At 34.2% G+C, this 19,481-nt stretch overlaps 2 protein-coding genes and 2 pseudogenes across 7 annotated transcripts in view; 1 reads left to right on the plus strand and 3 right to left on the minus strand.

Moving 5' to 3' along the window:
• Nucleotides 1-4,180, minus strand: part of FAM149B1 (family with sequence similarity 149 member B1) — a 58,793-nt gene extending 54,613 nt beyond the window's left edge. For 2 of the 3 annotated variants that reach the window (XM_016156925.2, XM_016156924.2), the window contains exons 1-2: nt 4,001-4,180; nt 86-190 (exon numbers count right to left, since the gene is read on the minus strand). In XM_016156925.2, coding sequence (XP_016012411.2) covers nt 86-190; nt 4,001-4,047 — 152 coding nt within the window. In that variant the 5' untranslated portion in view covers nt 4,048-4,180. Of the gene's footprint in view, nt 1-85; nt 191-4,000 lie in introns of those variants that run through there. The other variant, XM_016156926.2, reaches the window with a different exon arrangement.
• A 72-nt stretch (nt 4,181-4,252) lies between these two features.
• ECD (ecdysoneless cell cycle regulator) overlaps nt 4,253-19,481 on the plus strand; it is a 32,107-nt gene continuing 16,878 nt past the window's right edge. For 2 of the 4 annotated variants that reach the window (XM_036223603.1, XM_016156922.2), the window contains exons 1-9: nt 4,254-4,487; nt 5,704-5,921; nt 9,387-9,504; nt 11,510-11,597; nt 11,932-12,110; nt 12,963-13,155; nt 13,719-13,847; nt 15,506-15,634; nt 16,677-16,762. In XM_036223603.1, coding sequence (XP_036079496.1) covers nt 5,717-5,921; nt 9,387-9,504; nt 11,510-11,597; nt 11,932-12,110; nt 12,963-13,155; nt 13,719-13,847; nt 15,506-15,634; nt 16,677-16,762 — 1,127 coding nt within the window. In that variant the 5' untranslated portion in view covers nt 4,254-4,487; nt 5,704-5,716. Of the gene's footprint in view, nt 4,488-5,703; nt 5,922-9,386; nt 9,505-11,509; nt 11,598-11,931; nt 12,111-12,962; nt 13,156-13,718; nt 13,848-15,505; nt 15,635-16,676; nt 16,763-19,481 lie in introns of all 4 variants that reach the window. The other 2 variants (XM_016156923.2, XM_036223602.1) reach the window with 2 other exon arrangements.
• Nucleotides 7,813-8,085, minus strand: LOC107516791 (annotated as a pseudogene).
• LOC118604590 lies at nt 18,949-19,067 on the minus strand (annotated as a pseudogene).

A 19,481-nucleotide genomic window follows, 5' to 3' on the forward strand; every position in this document is an offset into this window, starting at 1 on the left:
GGCTTGATACAAATCCTAAACCAAAAAACAAATCTTTTGCCATTATCAGGTATAATAAGCAAAGAAGTACACTTTGTGTTATTACCTTTGGGAACTTGTGTCTTTTTCATTGCTGTCATTTGTAGAGGAAATTTCATCCAGTTGCTCTGGAAGAGGATGATGATCAAGAGCATCTTTTGTTATTCCTTTCCTGTGAAAAATAAAAAAGAAAGTTAACAAAAAGATTTATACTTTTCAGAAACTTGGTCTCAGAGTTAGTCACCTACTTTTTGCTGCTCTAGAAATGCACAATCCAGTACCTTAGCCACTAGCAGTAAAAATGTGGTTACTCAGAAATGAGATGCACAAATGCACGTTGGGTAAAACACAAGATTTTGAACTCTTAGTAGAATAAAAGTGTATAGGTATCTCATTAATTATTTTATCTTGATTATATATTATAGTGATGTTTAGATATATTGAGCTAAAAATATTCTTAAAATGAATTTCACTGCAAATTGAAAATATAATGAGGTATAACCATACACTTATTAGAACAGCTTAAATAAAATACAGTGATAACATAAAATACAGGTGAAGATATGGAGAAACTGAATGTCTCAGATGTTGCTGGTGGGAATATAAAATGGTACAGTGACTCTGGAATAGTTTCAGTTTCAACTAAACACATGCATTTACCGTAAGACCTAGCCATTGCACTCTTGGGCACTGATCCCAGAGAAATAAAAACATGTTCACATTAAAAATCAAATATGTACAGCAACTTTATTTATAATTAAAAAACAAAAACTGGAAACAACTGAAATGTCCTTTGACAGGTGAATGGTTAAAGTCTGGTATAGCCACACAATGAAATATGATCCAGCAATAAAAAGGAGTGAACTATTGATATAGGTAACAAGTTGGATGGATTTTAAGGATATCATGCTTTGTTTAAAAGGAACAATTTCAAAAGATTACCTAATATATGATTCCATTTATATAGCCTTTACAAATGACAAAACTTTTTTTTTGTAATGGATATCAGAAGATGGAGAAAGGCATGGATGTAACTAGAAAGGGGCATACAAGAAAGTTTCTTGATGGTGATGAAACAGCTCTTTATATTGATTGTACTGGTGGTTACACAAATCTGTAAATGCGACCAAACTGTATAGAAAGAAGCGGATATAAAAACTGAAAACTGAATAAGGTCTATAGTCTAGTTAACAGTATTGTACCAATGTCACTTTCCTGGCTTTGAAATTATATGACAGTTACATAAAATATCATCTTTGGGGGAAGCTAGGTAAAGGGTTCATGGATCTCTATGTTCTATTTTTCTAACTTCCTGTTAGTCTATAATTATTTCAAAATAAAACGGTAAAAAATTTAATTTCACCTGTTTTAATTTTTTAAATATGACTACCTAAAAATTTTAAATTACATGTGGCTTGTATTATATTTTTGTTACACAGTGCTGCTGTAGAGAGTTCAACACGTTCATGAGAACAAACTATGGGGTCCATTATTAAATGTTCCAGTCCTGATCACCTACAGATTTTCCTTCTCCACAAAATTCCGTAGTCAAATAAATTTAGAAAACATGATAGGTTAAACAGAGTTACAAAGGTTTCTCTATAAGAGGCCTTCCCAGGGCCTTTAATATGCAAATATTATTATAAATCTTTAATCCTCTTATTTTACTGGAAGGGAAACCAAGGCACAGAGGCATTAATTCCTAGCCATAATTCATATGGCTAGGAATTAACGGAGCCAAGATTCAAATCTAAGTAGTCTGGCTCTCAGGCCTCTCAGAGCAAATGGATAGTTTGAGATTTTAGTGAACTGTACCATTTTTGTATATAATATAAAGCTAGGGGTCCAGTCAGTGGAACTTGTACTTTAAACTATTTCTCAAATGGTGGGGATGGACTTGTGTGGAGCTATCTGTACTTCTCTCATTTAGTGATCCTACAAACAAAAGCTTGTCTTTGAGACAGTGTAGGGTCAGAAATGTGGATCCCAGCTATAAAATAGAAATGTAATTAGGGCACTTTTTAGTCTGTCAGAGAAATAGGACTATGAAGTGACAATTAGATAATACCAAAGAAATATTAAATTTGATAACAGCACATTGAAGTATATAGGGGTAAAACGACAGTGTCTGTGGTTTTGCTTCCCTATTTCACAGATGAACAGAGAAGCTGAAAAAAGAATAGATGAAGCAAATATATTTAAATTTCATAAACAATTGAATATAGGTGATTCATTATATTATTATATATTTATATTTGAAATTTATCATTAAAAATGTTAAGCTGTATGTTGAAAATCCAAACTCTTCAACATCTATAATATGGAAGTGTTAGGAAGAAAACTAAAGTTACTGCTTCAAAGCAAATTATTATAACACTTAAAGAAAAATTGCTTTTAATTTATGGTCATTTATATGCATGACCATATAATTTTCTTTATCTTGATTATTCAGATCGCCCTGACTCCTCTAGAGAATTATCTTTTAGGGGAGTTATCTTTAGGGAGTATAAAATTAACATTAGAGAACAAGTAATATAACTATATTGGGTGAATAATTCTGGCCTATCAATTTTTTTCCATTAAAGATTAATGTTTACTCTTAGAATGATCATAGTTTATTATAAAAACAGATTTTTAGCTAAGCTTTGTTTGCTTTTTAGGAAATGACTTTCCTGTTCCTAGTGTCTAAAAAGCTTATCTGAATTGCTTTATGTAGATATCCTATTACTTAGTAGATATTAAGCTTCTGAAAGGCAAGATGAGATTACAGACCTATCTTTGTATGGATGGCTATTGTACCAAGTAAAGGTAGGAACAAGGAAATTACTATTTTCTGAGGACCAACTATGTGTCAAACTCTGCCATCACTATAAATATGCTTTTAAATAAATTCTTATTCCTATATTACAGAATTGAAGGATCAAAAATTTAGTAATTTGCCTAAAAGTCACGTGGATAAAAAAGATCTTAGCCAAAAATCCCGATGTGACTGAAAAATAACAAGCTCGCTATTATCATGTATAGTTAATACTAACAAACAAATGGTTTCTAAAATTACATAGTTCAGTGGAGAAAGTAAGGGGTCTGGGGGAGACTCAGAGTTAAAAAGCCCAAGCTCAAAACCTATATTGGTTATATAATCTTAAGATGTGTAACCTCTTCTGATATTTCATCTTCTGGAAAACTGAGTTGTTACAAGGATCATGATGTGAAAGTCTTTTTGAAAATGTAAAGCATTAATAAATGTGCGATATTATCATTACTTGCTAAATTATCATTACTGCATTAGGGTTGGAAGGTGAGTCTTTTAGCTAGAAATATTTGTTCTCTAAAGTCTCAAAACAAAATTGATCCTTAAGGATAGTACTTAATTGCAGAGAGGGAGAGGTAGTTCGTGTAATGGTTATCATTACAGGCTTCAGAATCAGATAGACACCAGGTTTGTACATCAGCTCCACCACTTGGAGTGTTAATCTTTCTTTGGCATGCTAAAATCTTTAAATCTGGGATCTTTATCTGCAGAATGTGCAAAATAGTCCCCATCTACTATCCTTGTTGATAGAATAAAGTGAGTTAATACATGTAAGCAGCTTTGCACGGTGCCTGGCACAACATATATTCAACTTTATTGTAGCACTCAGCTATTAATAACTTCTTGAGTCGTCAATGGCCATTGACAGTGGGGCCTGAAGCACTGCGGAAACTACAAATGACTCTGGAGAGCCAGTCCCTGAGTTCGGGAAGTGCAGCCTAAAAGGACCAAGTCCTGGGATAGCACTGGTCACACACCCTGGAGATGCAGGTAGAAGGGGCAGCGTCCGGCAAGGCTGAGAGGAGAAAATTCCGAAGAAAATTTTCTTCCTCCTGCCCTGGAAAAGGAAAGGAGCGAGGGACTGGACTGGTCATGGAGGGTCCCCAGAGCACCTGCGCCCCACCTCGACCTCCCCTGTACGCGGCCAGGATGGTTGAGCAGTGCACTCACAGCTCCAAGCTCTGTGGCACCGCCTTCCGAGTGTATCTGGAAATCATCCTCCTCTTTCTTCTCAATTGCGGCCGGGGAGGGCACACCAGGGTCGGGGCCTCCAGGCCTGGCCCTACCGCCGGCTCCTGCCTGGCTCCCTCACTCCCGGTCGCCTAGACTCCGGACCGCCACCTCTCCAGGTTCCCCACCCCTCCAGGTCTCCACCCTCCCTGCTTCCCCGCGGGGCCGGAAGTGACGAAGGCATCGGAGCACCAGCCTAATGCTCCCGCCGACGCGCAGCAGTGAAGACGCTGCGGGTTTCCGGAGCTGAATGGGCTTTTGACTTTCTCTCAGAGGTTCGGCTGGCCTCAGGTTCTAGGCACGCGTCTGGACGGAGTCTGGGTCAGACTTTGGCGTCTGCTGGCAATTCCCGACAAGCTCGCGCGGTGAGGAGGGGCGGCCGAGGAAAGGTGCCGCAGCTGAGACGTGTCGGTGATGCCCTAGAACCGTAAGAGGAATTGGCTTCATTTTGTCAGATAGAAGGAGGGAGCCTATCTTGAGTGAAGAACAATAGACACCCAAATTAGGCCTCTGGGCCTACGTCAACTCTTTCCGTGCCCCTGGTTTTCTCATCTGTACAGTGAAGAGTTAGCTTGAGTGAACTCAAAGTCACTAAATTTAGTTCTGACGCAAGATTCTTCATAACGTGCTTGGTCTTATGGGATGGGTAGATCGGTAGAATTATTGTCTCTCCGTCTGTATTGAAAGGCCAAATCGTGATTCGGACAGCCTGTGGTGAATGGGTGTCTGGATAGAAGATGCAGATTCCTCTCGACTTTCTCTTAATCCCTTAGAAGGCCGAGTAAACATAAAAATCGAACTGCTGCCTTAGAGTGGGCTATCCAGTGCAGTGCCTTTCTTTATCCAGCATCACCTGGCAGCAATAATAAAATAGTACTTTTGTTTGTAAGAGAAACCCTTGGAGAAGTACCTACCACCTCTTAGTGTATCAGAGTTGTGTCCCCCTGAGATCTATAAAAGGGACAAGTTTAGGACAAATAGTTGTAGGATCAAGAACTATGAGCAAAGTGTTTTGGGATGAGATGATACATGACATTTTTTTTGGTATTAAATTCTTTTATGCCATATACTGTTTATAAAAGCGAGAGACTAAAATTCTACATAGGAAGATAGATTGCTCTAACGAGTGTTTAAATAATAAAAATTTAAACCAGAGAAGGATTCTAGAGATGGTAGAATAACATTCTAATTCTACAATTAAAGAAAAAGCCCCAGAAAGAGAAAATGAAGTGTCCCAAATGGCACAACTAATTAGTGACAGAACTGGGACTTCTAATAGTATTTAAACAGTATGTTGGTGCAGTGTTCTCAAAGTGTGTTACACCAATGCAACTACAGGGCAATTTTTTTTAACATAATTATTAATTTTGGAATGCAATGCTAGATTTCCATTTGTTGAATTAAATCAAAAGTTTCTTTAACATAATTTAAAAGTATAAAGAACATAATTTTAAGTACAAACATGCCATTAAAAGAACATTAAATGTTACTATGGTTGGTACGTGATCAAAGCAAAAATCATGGTCTGTGCATAAATGAATTTTGAAAAACAATGTTAATGGAATCACCTAGAATAGTTCAGGGAATGGGATATATGTCTACATTGTTCTATATAGTTTATATTATTGAAACTTTAAATATAGTTTTTAAAGAAGAATGGAGGAAAATAAGAAGCTTGCTACAGTGGAAGACACTGTGGAATACCGCCTGTTCCTGATACCAAATGAACCAAGGGACTCAGAAAAACACAAAGAGATTCTTCAAAAATATATTGAGAGAATAATGACCCACTTTGCACCTATGCTAGTCCCTTATATCTGGCAGAATCAGCCTTTCAATCTCAAATATAAACCTGGAAAAGGTAAGGAAGACTCTTCTACTTATTTTGATTTGATATATGTGGCTTTTAATGTTATTCTGACAACAGCGATGTATAACAAATAGTCCATAGCTTATTCAATGTTGTCAGGTTTATATTCTGAACTTTTTAGTGATGTTTGCCTATATTCAGTTAAGCCCTTAAATTTTTTTTCACATCGATGAAAACTTTCTAATAGTCATTACCTTAGTAGCTAACGTATATCAACATTATGAAACTCATGGCTATTCTTTTGAATTTTACCTTTCTATGCCATAACGTTTCTAGGTACCTGTATTAAACAGGTTGGCATCTTTAGCTATTACTCCTAATTTCTCTCTATTGATGATGTATACAGGAGGCTGCCTTGTTTCACATAGTCGATTTGGTGGAGATCTAAGAGAGGATCTGCCTGACTCATAAAAAGAAATAGTTTGACTTTATGACCATTTCTTGCCATTCAGAATCATTTTGAGGTTCCTTTACTGTCTTACCTGTATCATTGGTTTTTGAGACCTGACCAAATATGTCACTTTGTTCTATGATTTCTTTAGCTTTACTAAAGAAATAAACATGGATAGGTGACCAAGGCTCTACTCATGTAGTGACTTTTATGAGGTCTTATTTTGGATAAGGAACCTGACATCTTGTGATACCATCAGTATGGCTTTCAATCTAGTGCTTATCTAACAGTTGCCAAATGTCTTCCCTACTGTTAATATTATTGAACACCTGTTCACTGAAATACATGTGATAGTTATTGGCAAGAACACTCACGTTAGTGCAGGATATCCAAAACCAACTCTTATCTTTTCCTAGAAAATAATTTTTACTCCTTGTTTTCTTATCTTGCTAAATGTCATTGCCATCCACCTAGTTATGTCCCAGCCAGTAATTCAGAATCATACTCAACTCCTCACTTTATCATGTTCATTTAGGTACTAAATCCTGGTGTGATTACTTCTAAAATGTGACTCCTTCTCTACATCTGTTTGGCTGCAATTTAGGCGCTCTATATTTCTTTATCTGGAAGATTATAATAATCACGTAACTAACTTCTCTGGTGCTAATGTCTCCAGTTCCTCACACTATTAAATTTACCTTTGAAAAACACAAATTTGATCATGGCACTCTCCTGCCTAACATCCTTGAACAGTTCCCCATTGCTTCTGGATGAAGTTCAAATTGAAGTTTAATATGTAAGATAGATAAAAATAGATACTCTAATGGGAGCTTCTCTAGTTTCAAAAACTTGGGAGATCTGGGATGGGAAGAAGAATTGATTGGGCTCGTCCTCTTCACCCTCGTTTTGTTTGTTTGTTTGTTTGTTTGTTTGTTTGCCATGGCACCTCTTGAGACAGTCCATAATGCATTTATTTGACTTTCATTCTGTTAATATAGTATATTGCATTGATTGATTTTCAAAATATGTTGTACTGTCCTTGCATTTCATGGTCATGGTGTACAATCCTTTTAATGTGTTATTGAATTCAGTTTACTAGTTTTGTTTTGTTGTTTTTTTTTTACTAAATACGCAGCCTTTTATTTTTCTTCAAATTCAGAATTTTTGCATTTTAGTTATATAAAGACAAGAAGTCAATTTTGTAACCTAAAATATTTACTTATTAAAACTATATTAATATTTTGATAAACTCTGCAAAAAGATGAGACAAACATGTTTATTTATAGAACTGAATGTCACTCATACCAGATCCCTGTGAGAGATTTCCCAGCATGACCTCATTTGTCTGTGAGGGCACAGAGCAGTCTTTGTTTAGACATACACATTCATCTACTGGTCCAGTCTGGTCAGCCCTCCATCACTTGATGGTTTGCTTCTGCTATGAATGTACAAGTCCAGTTGTCTGCTTCTTTCATCAGACATTTACCTTCCTCATTTACTAGCCATTGGAGGAGGATTAGGACCATACAGATGATTAATTTGACCCATACTTCTAGGGGGTGGGTTCCTGGGAGCCTTATTCCATTATCATATCTGGAATCAGATGAATTTCTGTAGCCTCTTTTTCACATCTTGCTGAAACAGAGTTTTGAAAAACAAAACGATAAACTCAGCTATTCCCCAGAAGAAATCCATTATTGAAGATAATCTCTATTGGGACCGATGCCAGCTATCCAACACTTGTCCATTTAAGTTGTAAACCATCTTTCTGCTTGTTCCCCACCTCTGGAGCCTCAGTTTGCTAACACTGGATTTCTGCATCAGCATTCATTAGGAATATTGGTCCTAGTTTTCTTATATTGACTTTGTCTGGCTTTTTATTAGGGTAATGCTGGCCTCATAAAATGAGTTGGGAGTGTTCCTTCCTCTTCAGTGTTTTTCATAAGAGTTTGAGGAGTGTTAAAGTTACTTCTCTTTAAATGGTTGGTAGAATTCTCTAGTGGAGTCATCTGGTTCTGGGCTTTTTTTTGTTGTTGAGAAATTTTGATTACTGATTGAATTTCCTTACTAGTTATAGGTCTGTTCAAATTTTCTATTCTTAGTCCAGTTTTGATAGGTTGTATGTTTCTAGGAATTTTCCCTTATCTTCTAGGTTATCCAATTTGTTGTTGTACGGGTCACAATATGCTGTTATAGTCCTTTCTATTTCTGTAGACTAGAAATAATAGTCTAAAATCATTTCTGATTTTAGTTGTGTTTTCTCTCTTTTTTCTTAGTTATTCCAGTGTTTTGTCAATTTTGTTGATCTTCTATCCAAACCAATTCAATTTAATTTTGTTCTGTTTTTATGTTTTCTTATTTTTTTTTATCTCTGCTTAAATCTTCATTTTTTTTCTTTCTGCTAGCTTTGCATTTTGTTTATTCTTTTTCTAGGCCCTTCAGATGTAAAGTTAGGTGGTTAGTAAGAGATCTGTAACTATAAAGTTTCCTTTTAGCACTGCTTTCACTGTATCACATAAGTTTTGGTATGTTTTGTTTTTGTTTTTGTTTTTTTTCTCAAGATATTTTCTAATTTCTCTTGTGACTTCTTCTTTGACCCATTGGTTGTTTAAGAGTGTCTTGTTTAATTTCTACATATTTTTGGATAATGTACCTGTTCGAATTCTACTCCTACTAAATCTCTCTTCTTGATATTCCCAGAAAACTCAATTGACTGTCATGCCTCTTTGCATATACTATTCTCTCTTTCTAGAAAGCCTATTTCTGATCAATCCTCCAGATGACTATAGCTCAACTATCACATCCTTGATGTTCACATAGTCCTCAGTGCATACCTCTGTACATCATCTTGTTTTGAGATGGCCTAGTTGTCTATCTCCTGTTGTGTAGATTCTCAGCTACTCAAGAGTAGGCTTCTTGTATCTTTTTTAGGATTGTAACCCCAGTTCCCAGTACAATACTTAGAACATAGTCAGTGAATGTTTATTTAATTGAATTATTACTTGTATTTTTATTTACGCTGACACATTTATTTGTATATGTGATCGTCTTTCTCTTATTTTTAGATGATGTTCCTGCTCATATATTTGGCATGACAAAGTTTGGGGATAACATTGAGGATGAATGGTTTATTGTTTATGTAGTAAAGCAAATTACGAAAGAATTTCCAGAATTGGTAGCAAGGTACTATAGTTATTTTAATAATTCTAAAGGAATTCTATTCTTGACATTTTTATCTAATTTTTTTTTTTTTGCAGTCTGGTGGAAATTGTACAAATTTGGGACATAGATTTTAAGTGACTCCTGTGTTTTCTTTTTCTTGTGACTTCCTTTTCTTGAAGAAGATTTAAAGTATTGGAGAGTTCAATTTCCAAAAAGTTTCAAAAAAAAGCAGCTTGTTTTAGCTTTTCTTTTTTTAAATTCTCATTATGAAAAACAAATACACATGGTAAACAAAATTCAAACAATACAGAGTGTACTGCCTTGACTTCTCAGAAGTAATCATAATCAAATTTCTTGTGGATTAAAAGGAAATTCCATACACACACATATTTCACAGATTTCTTTACTACGTTTTACTCTGTTACACCATTGCTATATTTTTTTTGAGGAATAATATACAGAAGAAATTTAAAGTGAAATCAGTGGACATTTGTTTAGGAGCAAAGTAAATTCTAATTCAGTTTTAAAAATGGGACTAATAGTTCTCTGTACTTACCAAATTTTGCCAGCAGAGGGCATTTCACCCACTTACCATTTGTTGTTCTAGTTTCCCTAGTTAGCCCGCAAATTCTGATCTTTTTCTACCCGCCCAACCTCTTCCCCAGCAGAAAAAAAAGAAAAACAACAGCTTTGAAAACTTATATCGAAATTTCAAACATATATAAAAGTAGAGAAAATGAAACCGTGTGTACCTATCACCCAGCTTCAACAATTATCACCTCATGGTCATTCTTATTTACTATACCCACCCCCTACATCCCCATCACTTAGCAAGATTATTTCAAAGTGCATCTCCAGTACTTTGCCATTTAATCTTTGAATACTTTAGGATGTAAATCTAAGTAGTAAGAACTCTTATTTTACACACTTGTGTTACCACACCTAAAAATAATTAGCAATAATTTCTTAATAAATGATAGAATTTTAAATGAACAAACACAAAAATATTAGTTTCTGTCTTAACAAGTATAATAAGGAAGGGGCAATACCTTTTGTATGCTGATTCTGATGTTTATATAGTGATGGTTGATACCTACACACCAGGCCTATAAAAGCTCTTAAGATAACAGGCATCTACTGTCTTGTAAATTTTAAAAAATTAGAAAAGGAAAGAAGGTCTTCCTCTCTGTCTCTGCGTTAATCTTCCTAAGGTAGAGCTCTAACCATTTAACTACCCTACTCTAAAACCTTTCATTCTTTTTGTCTATAAAACTAAGCTCATTCACATTGATTCTGCCAACATTTAAAGCTTATCATAAAATTATATAGCTATGCTTCTCTAGTCTTGTTCCTTACTAGTTGTCATTCTCAAAATATCCACTTTCAGTTGCAACCTCCATGGTTTTGCTTATGTTTTTCCCTCTCCCAAGAACATCTCTCCTTTTCTCCCTACATTTCTACCCATGGAAAGTGAAAAAAAGCAGTGTATATAATATGTTACCTTTTGTGTGACAAGAGGAGAAAATAAGAATTTATATTCCCATTAGCTAGATGGGGTAGGAGCTAGGCACATAAGGACAAAAGTAGGAAGAACATTTTTCATTGTGTAACATTTTATGTATTTAAATTTTTTTAATCATTTGACTTTATTATAATCTATTAAGAAATTTAAATTTAAGAAAAATAATGCAAAACAAAATTATCTTTCAAGGCCCAAATAACTCCTCTTCCATAAAGACTTTCCTAATTTTTGCTATATGTGATTTTTTTCTTTTGAAACTCTATAGTACTAGGTATATTTTTATGTTTTTGTCTACTGTTATTTGTGTACTTTTTTCTCTAACTCCTTCATACAATCTTATAGCCTCCTTCAGTACTTATGGTATCTTAAACATTTGCTTTATTATAGCAATTTATACATGGTACATACTCAGATATTTACTAAGATGAATAGAAAAAATATTACAATAAATCTGTTTTTGCTATGTGCTATTTGAATGTAAAACTAGAACTTCTTTTGCATTAGGATTGAAGACAATGATGGTGAATTCTTGTTAATAGAAGCTGCTGATTTTCTCCCTAAATGGTTGGATCCTGATAATAGTGCCAATAGGGTAAGTATACCCAAGTATGGAAAATTTACAGAAAGAAATCATGTTGCAACATTTTTCATATGTACCTAGAATTTATCAGTGCCTAATATGAAAATTAAAATGTGTCATTTTAACACACAATAGACTATACAGATGTCAAATTATGATGTACACCTGAAAATTATATAATTGTATTAACCAATGTTACCCCAATAAACTTAATTAAAAAAAACCTGTGGGGACTTCGACTGCATTGATTTTATGATGTTACCTATAGGTTGTAAGTAAGTAAATAAATAAATAAAAGCTTCTGAAAGCCAAAAATAAAAAATAAATAAAATGTATCATTTTGTAGGTGTTTTTCTACCAGGGGGAGTTGTGCATTATTCCTGCACCAAGAAAATCTGAAGCGGTATCCTGGTTACCCACCGGACCTCCAACAATCCCACAGGCACTGAATATAATCTCAACACACCCTGAAAAAATTTTGGCTTCAGAATCTATCCAAGCTGCTGTGAATAGGCGCATCACAGGGTAAAAAAACAAATACTACTTTCATTGCTAATTGAGGAGCCTTATGCTTTAGTGCAGCTCAAGTCTTCCATTGAATGTATAATTTCTTTCACCTATATTAATGCTAATTTTTATTCTGTCTTCATCTATCATGAAATTGACTGACAAATTATACTTCTGTATTTTAAAATCAAAAAACAGATATGTCTTTTAATTCCCATTTAAAAGTGTTATAATCCAGTCTCAATATTTTTGCATTTATTTACCTTAGATTTTGTGGTTATTAGATATTATCTATATCCATAGATAAAAATTTCGAAACCTTTATAAATGAAAACTTAAGGGAGCACAGTGTGCTCAGGTTTTTTCTGTGGTCCTTGGGTTATATATGGGCTTCTTTGACCCATGTGGAGCACTTTAGCATCTATTCAGAAGAGAAGGCCTTAGCCTGATAACCCATTAGCTCAACCATTCAAATTTGAGTACTTATTAAATAGTTAGCACCATTTATATCTTAACAATATCCAAAATCTTTTAGCTTTGTTTCAGTATACTTTGTACCGTTTTTTTAGAGGAATAAACTCAGACTTTATCCTATTCCAAAGTATAGTAAATTTTTGTTTTGTTATTATCGAACCACCTTAATCCCTTTTTTAAATTTCCCATTTCTTCCCGCTTTTTCTTTTACTGTTTTCTTTCCTGCAGTCTTTAGTACATACAGTATCTTTATCTTCACCTCTCTTGTCACTCTCTACATCTCACTCTTGATGACCAAGATAGGATAAAATGTTAAGGGGGAAGTAAATGGTATAAGAATTCTAGGTTTTTACATATTATAAAATAAAAGTAATTATTTTATTTTAACTGTCACAGATACCCAGAAAAAGTTCAAGCCTCCCTTCATCGAGCACACTGCTTCCTTCCAGCTGGTATTGTAGCAGTGCTAAAGCAGCACCCCAGATTAGTGGCTGCAGGGGTCCAGGCATTTTACCTACGGGACCCCATTGACCTGCGAGCCTGTCGTATTTTCAAGACATTCTTGCCTGAAACACGAATAATGACATCGGTAAGATATCTCCCTTGGTTATTTAATTTCCCTGACTGGAAAGTTGTAGGTTATTTTAATTGTTCACTAGAAAAAATTGGAAATATTCTCTTTCCTCATAGCAAGTTAATATACATTTTTCTCTTTTCTTCCATCCAGTGAAGGAAGGTTTCAAGAGACCTGACTCCCTGTTTTTATATCTCCATGTTTCTTAGCTATTTCGGGCCATATTCTTTCCTGTTTGAATAAAAAAAAATTTCTTAACATATAAAACATTTCGTTTCTCTCAGAGAATTAAGAATTACTTTTTATCTTCTACTCATCAAAATTGTAATGATATAACTAATGATAAGAATTCCATTAATGATAACTAAAAAGTAGACAGTGCAGTTAAATTTTATGGTATGTGAATTATATCACAATAAAGCTGGTACTAAGAAATATAGATAGTGAATTGTTTGGAACTTCTTTGCTTTTTACATGGATATAAAGATCATAAATGAAATTATTGTTATTAACTATGAAATGATAATCAGATTTTTATTTCAAGAAAAGACTCATGTCTTTTGTGTCCCAATGTCCAGGTTACCTTCACTAAATGTCTGTATGCACAGTTGATGCAACAAAGGTTTATGCCAGATAGGCGAAGTGGATACAAGCTACCCCCTCCATCTCATCCCCAGTACCGAGCCCATGAACTGGGCATGAAGTTGGTAATGTTGAACCAGAAAATTTTATGTTCTTCCTTTACATGAAAGGGTTCTTAACAATAATGGCACAGTATAGAAAGTCTAGAAATACTCCCTATTTATGTGAAAATATAGTAAAATGTGAGATTTCAAATAAGGTAAAATGGATTATTCAAGAAATACCAATAGAACAACTGTGAAGCCATCTGAAGATTAAAGTTGATCCCTTCACACTTATTCCAAAATAAATTCCAGTTGGACCACATATTTAAGTGAAAAAATTAAAACCATAAAATTTGAAAGAAAACACAGAACTTTTGATAATCAGAGTAGGAAAGCCCTTTCTAAGCATGACTTAAAACCAGAAGCTCTAAAAGAAAAGATTGATAAATTTGATTATGTAAAAATTAAACATTTTTGTATAGGAAAGAAGAACCCCATAAATAAAGTCAAAAGGAAGTAAACATGCAGAAAGCATTGTATTTTCAATTTAAATGACAAAGAGCTGTTTTCTCTAGTATATAGAGTTCCTACAAATGAATATGAAAAAAATACAATTTAGTAATAAATGTTCAGAAACCATGAAAAGTAGTCTACAGAAAAGAAAATACAACTGATTTTTAATCTAAACATATGGGATATGTTGACCCTTGCTCATATAATAAAATAAATACAGTTTAAAGCTACAAAATAGTATTTTCAATAGTATTGGCAAGTATCAGTAAATTTGATAATGTATAGTGGATTGGCAAAAATATGTACAGAAAGAAATAGTACTCTCAAACATTAGTGGAATATAAATTGATTCAGTCTCTTAGAACAATTTTCCAACATCCATCAACATTTAAAATGCACAAACCTTTCTACTCAGCATCTTCACTTGTAGAAACTTATCCTTTATGTTTTACATGTACACAAGACATACTAGGATACCCGTGACAGCATTGTTTTTAGTAGTAAAAGCTTGAAAACCACCTAAATGTCTATTTGTAGGGAAATAGATAAATTATAGTCTATATATGAAGTGAGATAGATAAACTTGTGTGTGCTTATATAAAATGATCTCCAGGGCATATGACTAAGTGAAAAAGCAAAGTTCAGAACATTGTGTATGTTGCTATTTAGTGACAAAAGGGATAGAGTAGATAGAATATACATTCACAGAAACAAAGGTATCTTCTTGAGTACATAGACTACTTCTGAAGAGATGTGCAAGAAATTGGTAACAGTAGTTTCCTTTGAAATGATCAGGGAAGCTCTCTGAATTATTTTACCATGTGCATTTATTATATTTTTTAATCAAAGAACTCTTAGAATGAAGTAATTTCCTCTCTTTACTATGTCTGAAACCATCCTCAATTCATTTGTAATTTCTGTTAGGCAAGAAACCTTCTGCAAGCCTTGTTTAAGCAATAAGAAGTATAAATTTCTGTTTGTATAATTAGCAAGAAAAGAAATCTCTTTGAATAGAACAGCAATCCTTATTTTGTATTATTTGCTCTCCCTTTATAATTTTTAGTAATCTACAGAAATTAAGAAACTTTGAAATAAAGCCAGATTTTTCATAAAACGTGAAGTGTTATAAATGTCCACATGCCCATATGTCTAGTCACCTAACTTTGGAGTGTAGCTAAATGGAAAGAAAGTAACCTAATAATAAAAATTTTATCTATTTCATTTAGGCTCATGGATTTGAGATTCTATGCTCCAAATGTAGCCCACATTTTTCTTACTCCAAAAAATCCCCTGTGATTACCTCACCACTTTGGGCTGGTTTTCTTGAAAGTCTGAAAAAAAAAGATTACTTTAAGGTAAGACTTGCAATGCATGTTTTAAATTGTACTATCTAGGGAAAACAAGCTAGTGATTTAAAGTCCTATGGTCCATATTTAATGTGTAACATAATTATAGGAGCCAGAATTTAAAGGAACCATTCTAGTTCAGTGGTAATGAGGGGATATCAGTATTATGAACTGTTTCCAGTATTGGGAAAATTTATATAAAGTGATAAAAGTTATTCATATCAGATGAACAACTTTCATCCATCTATAAAGCAAACATGAAGATACCAAATAGCAAAATTAGAAAAGACAGGGATTTAGATAGTATCTCTCTGAAAATGTTCACTCTCATAGGTAGTAAAGATATGCATATGAACACAATTAAGTATGTAAAAGGATGCAAATAATATTCAGTGCTGTTGAGAGTATAGTGAAATTAATACCCCTATACATTACTGATTACATTGTAAATTGGTAGAACCTTAACTGGAAAGTAATTTAGTAGTATGTCCCAAGAGCTATAGAAATATTCAAACTTGGAACCTTTACTTTGAATAGTCTATATTAAGGAAGTAGAAGAGTTCATAAAAATATGATTATAACACTGTAACAATATGAAAAGGTATTAGTATATTTTTTATTTAAAGAGCGTAAAATATTAAGTATGATTGCCATATAAACATGCATGCGAAAGACAGAAATGATAGTTGAGTTGGGATTATGCTATTTTTTGGTTCTATTTGTACTTTGCTTTATAAATTAATGACTAGTTAATCAATTATTTGTTAATAGTTATTTAAACATTAGAAAATGGTAGAAAACCTTCCAAATTGGAAATAAGCCCTTAATGGTGAAAAGGATTAGGAACCACTACATCTAACCTAGTCCCCTTATTTGAAGAAACCAGAGCCCAAACAGGTATATTAATGACAAAACTGGGACTAGGACTCAAGCATCATGATTCTAGAGCAGTAGTATATCATACACTGTTTCCCTGAAAATTGTTGGTGAGCAGGTTATTTTAATAACACTATGTAAATAATGTTCTGATAGGCCATTATTATTTTTTTAGGGACTCATAGAAGGTTCTGCACAGTACCAGCAAAGACTAAAAATGGCAAAGAACTACTTCCAACTCTCAGTAAACCGGCCAGAAAGGTGAGTTTATCACTGCTAAATTATAACAGCAGAGTGGTTACTTGCCAGACGTTAAGGAGTTATTTTTTCTTAAAGATAGTTGCAGAAGTTGGAGTTTACATATTTAAACAGCTAATGGCAAGGACCATGACTACTAAAGGGGCTAGAGTTGAAGGAGAGGTGTTGTGACAGAAGATCTCTGGCACTGGTAGCTGTCATCATCATCATATAATGGCTAACATTTATTGAGTACTTACAAAGTGTAGGCCACCTTAAACTTTTAAGCCCCTATACAGCCTTGTGAAATAAATACGATTGTTATTGTCCCATATTTACAGTTAAAAAGCTGAGGCCAAGAGATGTTAAGTAATTTTCCAGAGGTCACACAGCTAATAAATGACAGACCTAGGATTCAAACTCAGGCAGTCTGGTATTGAGCCATGTGCTTAATTCCTATAGGAATTCTGGGCTGTGTTTAGCTATTTTAGGTGGGTCTGAAACACAGAATGAAGCAGGCATTCAGCTTCCAAATCGAATCTCATTCTAACGTCCCATATACTTCCTGGGGGAAGAAGGAAATGAACACAGGGTTAGAATGAAATGGTACCCCTTAAAATTTAATAAAGTTGAGTTTCAGTTCTGATAATGGTGGAGTAACATATCTGATTAACCCCCTGCCTGTTACAATTATAAACCTGGACAGAATTTTAAAAACAATTATTTGAAGATACTGGAGAACAACAACAGCAGGCAAAAATTGGAGGGAATTGTACCCTTGAAAGAAAATCACAGTTGGTGAGGTCCACATTTATCTGACTTGTCCACTGAGGGCACTTCCTATTCAGTGTGGCACAAGGAAAATACAACTCAGACACAAAGGCTTATTGGGCTGAGGAATCAAAGGTCAGAATTTAAGTAGTGGCAAAAGTTTAACTTCTGTTTGTAAAATTGAATTTGTGATACTTAAAGCTATTAAATAACATGAAAGAAATAGCTATGTTATGGTTAAGTCAAACTGATTGGTTTTACACCCCAGGCATTTTGTCAGCATTTCAAACACAACATATTTGTGTAATAGAATGTTCTTTGAAGACAGCATGAAGCAAAGTTGATACTGAGAGAACTCTAATCCCAGTTGTTTGTGAAATCATGACTTTATAGCAGTCTTTACTTTTCCGTAAATGTGTAGGGGCACCTTTGCCCCATTCCCATCAGTTTTAGGGCAATAATTGGTGGAAAAGAGAATGTCTTCTTAGGGTATCATTTAAGAAAACTTGGGAAATAGAGTAGGAGAGTAAAGGAGGTATCCCTCATTGTTAGGGGACTCTTCCCCCGGATGATTCCTCTCTGCCTCTAAGAGGCCACTCCTCTGTTGGGAGCTGTTACTTTATAGTATTGAAGAGAAGTTAAGAAATTCTACTCATTTTTGGAGAATTAGGGCTCCTCCCATAAAACATGATAGATTAGTGGTTGGGTAGTTCTTTTTTAAAAAGTTTGTCATTATAAAATTAACATTCATTTATTACAACAAATACAAAAAGATATAAGAAGGAAAAAAATTATGCCATAGAGTCAACTGCTATTATCATTTTGATCTGCTTCCTTCTAGGATTTTTTTTTCACCATACCCAGTTAATATTTTTTTAAATTTTATACTATATAGAAATTTTGTGTCCTGTACATAATTTTTATTCATTACAAACTCATATTTTCCCATGACATTAAAAAGTCTTTATAAGCAATGGATGTACCATAATTTACTCAACATTTTTACTACTGGCAAAAAATCATGAATAGCTTAAATGTCCAACATTTTAATTAGTGTTGCAGGAGAGACTTTCATTCCCCAAACTAGGATAATTTTTGAACAGTTTAAAAACAAATTCACATCTCCCTCCATACCTATCCTTAAATTCCCAATTTTTTTGAATAGCTGAATTAATATCACAGACTATTTTCCAAACTCTTTTAATAGTACCACTATCCTCCTTATCACCCAGACCTCCTGGCTTTTCTTGGATCTAGTTCCTAGATCCTGTTAATTATTTTCTGTGTCTTGCATTCTTCTTTCTTACTACCCAGCTACTCTAATTACTTATTTCTTTTCTTTTTTTTTTCTTTTTTTTTTTTAGGCAAGGCAAACCTTGGTTGACCTCACAGATTGCAAGGATCTTGTCAGTTTACAATCCCTTATGTTTTATTTTTTATTCCTACAGCACCTGGTCTTCCTAGGTGGTCTCCCATCCAAATACTAACCAGACCTGACCCTGCTTAGCTTCCAAGATCAGACGAGATTGGGCTTGTTCAGGGTGGCATGGCCATAGACCTTATTTCTTGAACTATAGCAATACCTACTTGTTTCTTGACCTCTAGTGACTTTTCTCTTTCAATTCAACTGTTACAGCCAGGAGAATTTGCTTGAAATAAATCTGTAATCTAATCACTCCTTTCTCCTAAAACTTATTTGAGATTATGATAGTGAAAAATTACGTACAATCTAGGTATCCATCAGTAGTACATGTGTGAATTGCAATGTATATATATATGATGAACTGCTATCCATTAGTTAACTAGAGGTTAGCTAAATATACATAAATTTAATTCAGGATTTACCATCCTTGGCACTATTGACATTTTGGACCAGATAATTCTTTGTTGTGCATTAAGGATGTTTAGCAACATCCCTGGTCTCTATCCCATAAATAACCAGTTGTGACACCCACCCCCAATTGTGACAACC

The sequence above is a fragment of the Rousettus aegyptiacus genome, unplaced genomic scaffold (genome assembly GCF_014176215.1).
Source record: "Rousettus aegyptiacus isolate mRouAeg1 unplaced genomic scaffold, mRouAeg1.p scaffold_m13_p_6, whole genome shotgun sequence".
Lineage (NCBI taxonomy): Eukaryota > Metazoa > Chordata > Mammalia > Chiroptera > Pteropodidae > Rousettus > Rousettus aegyptiacus.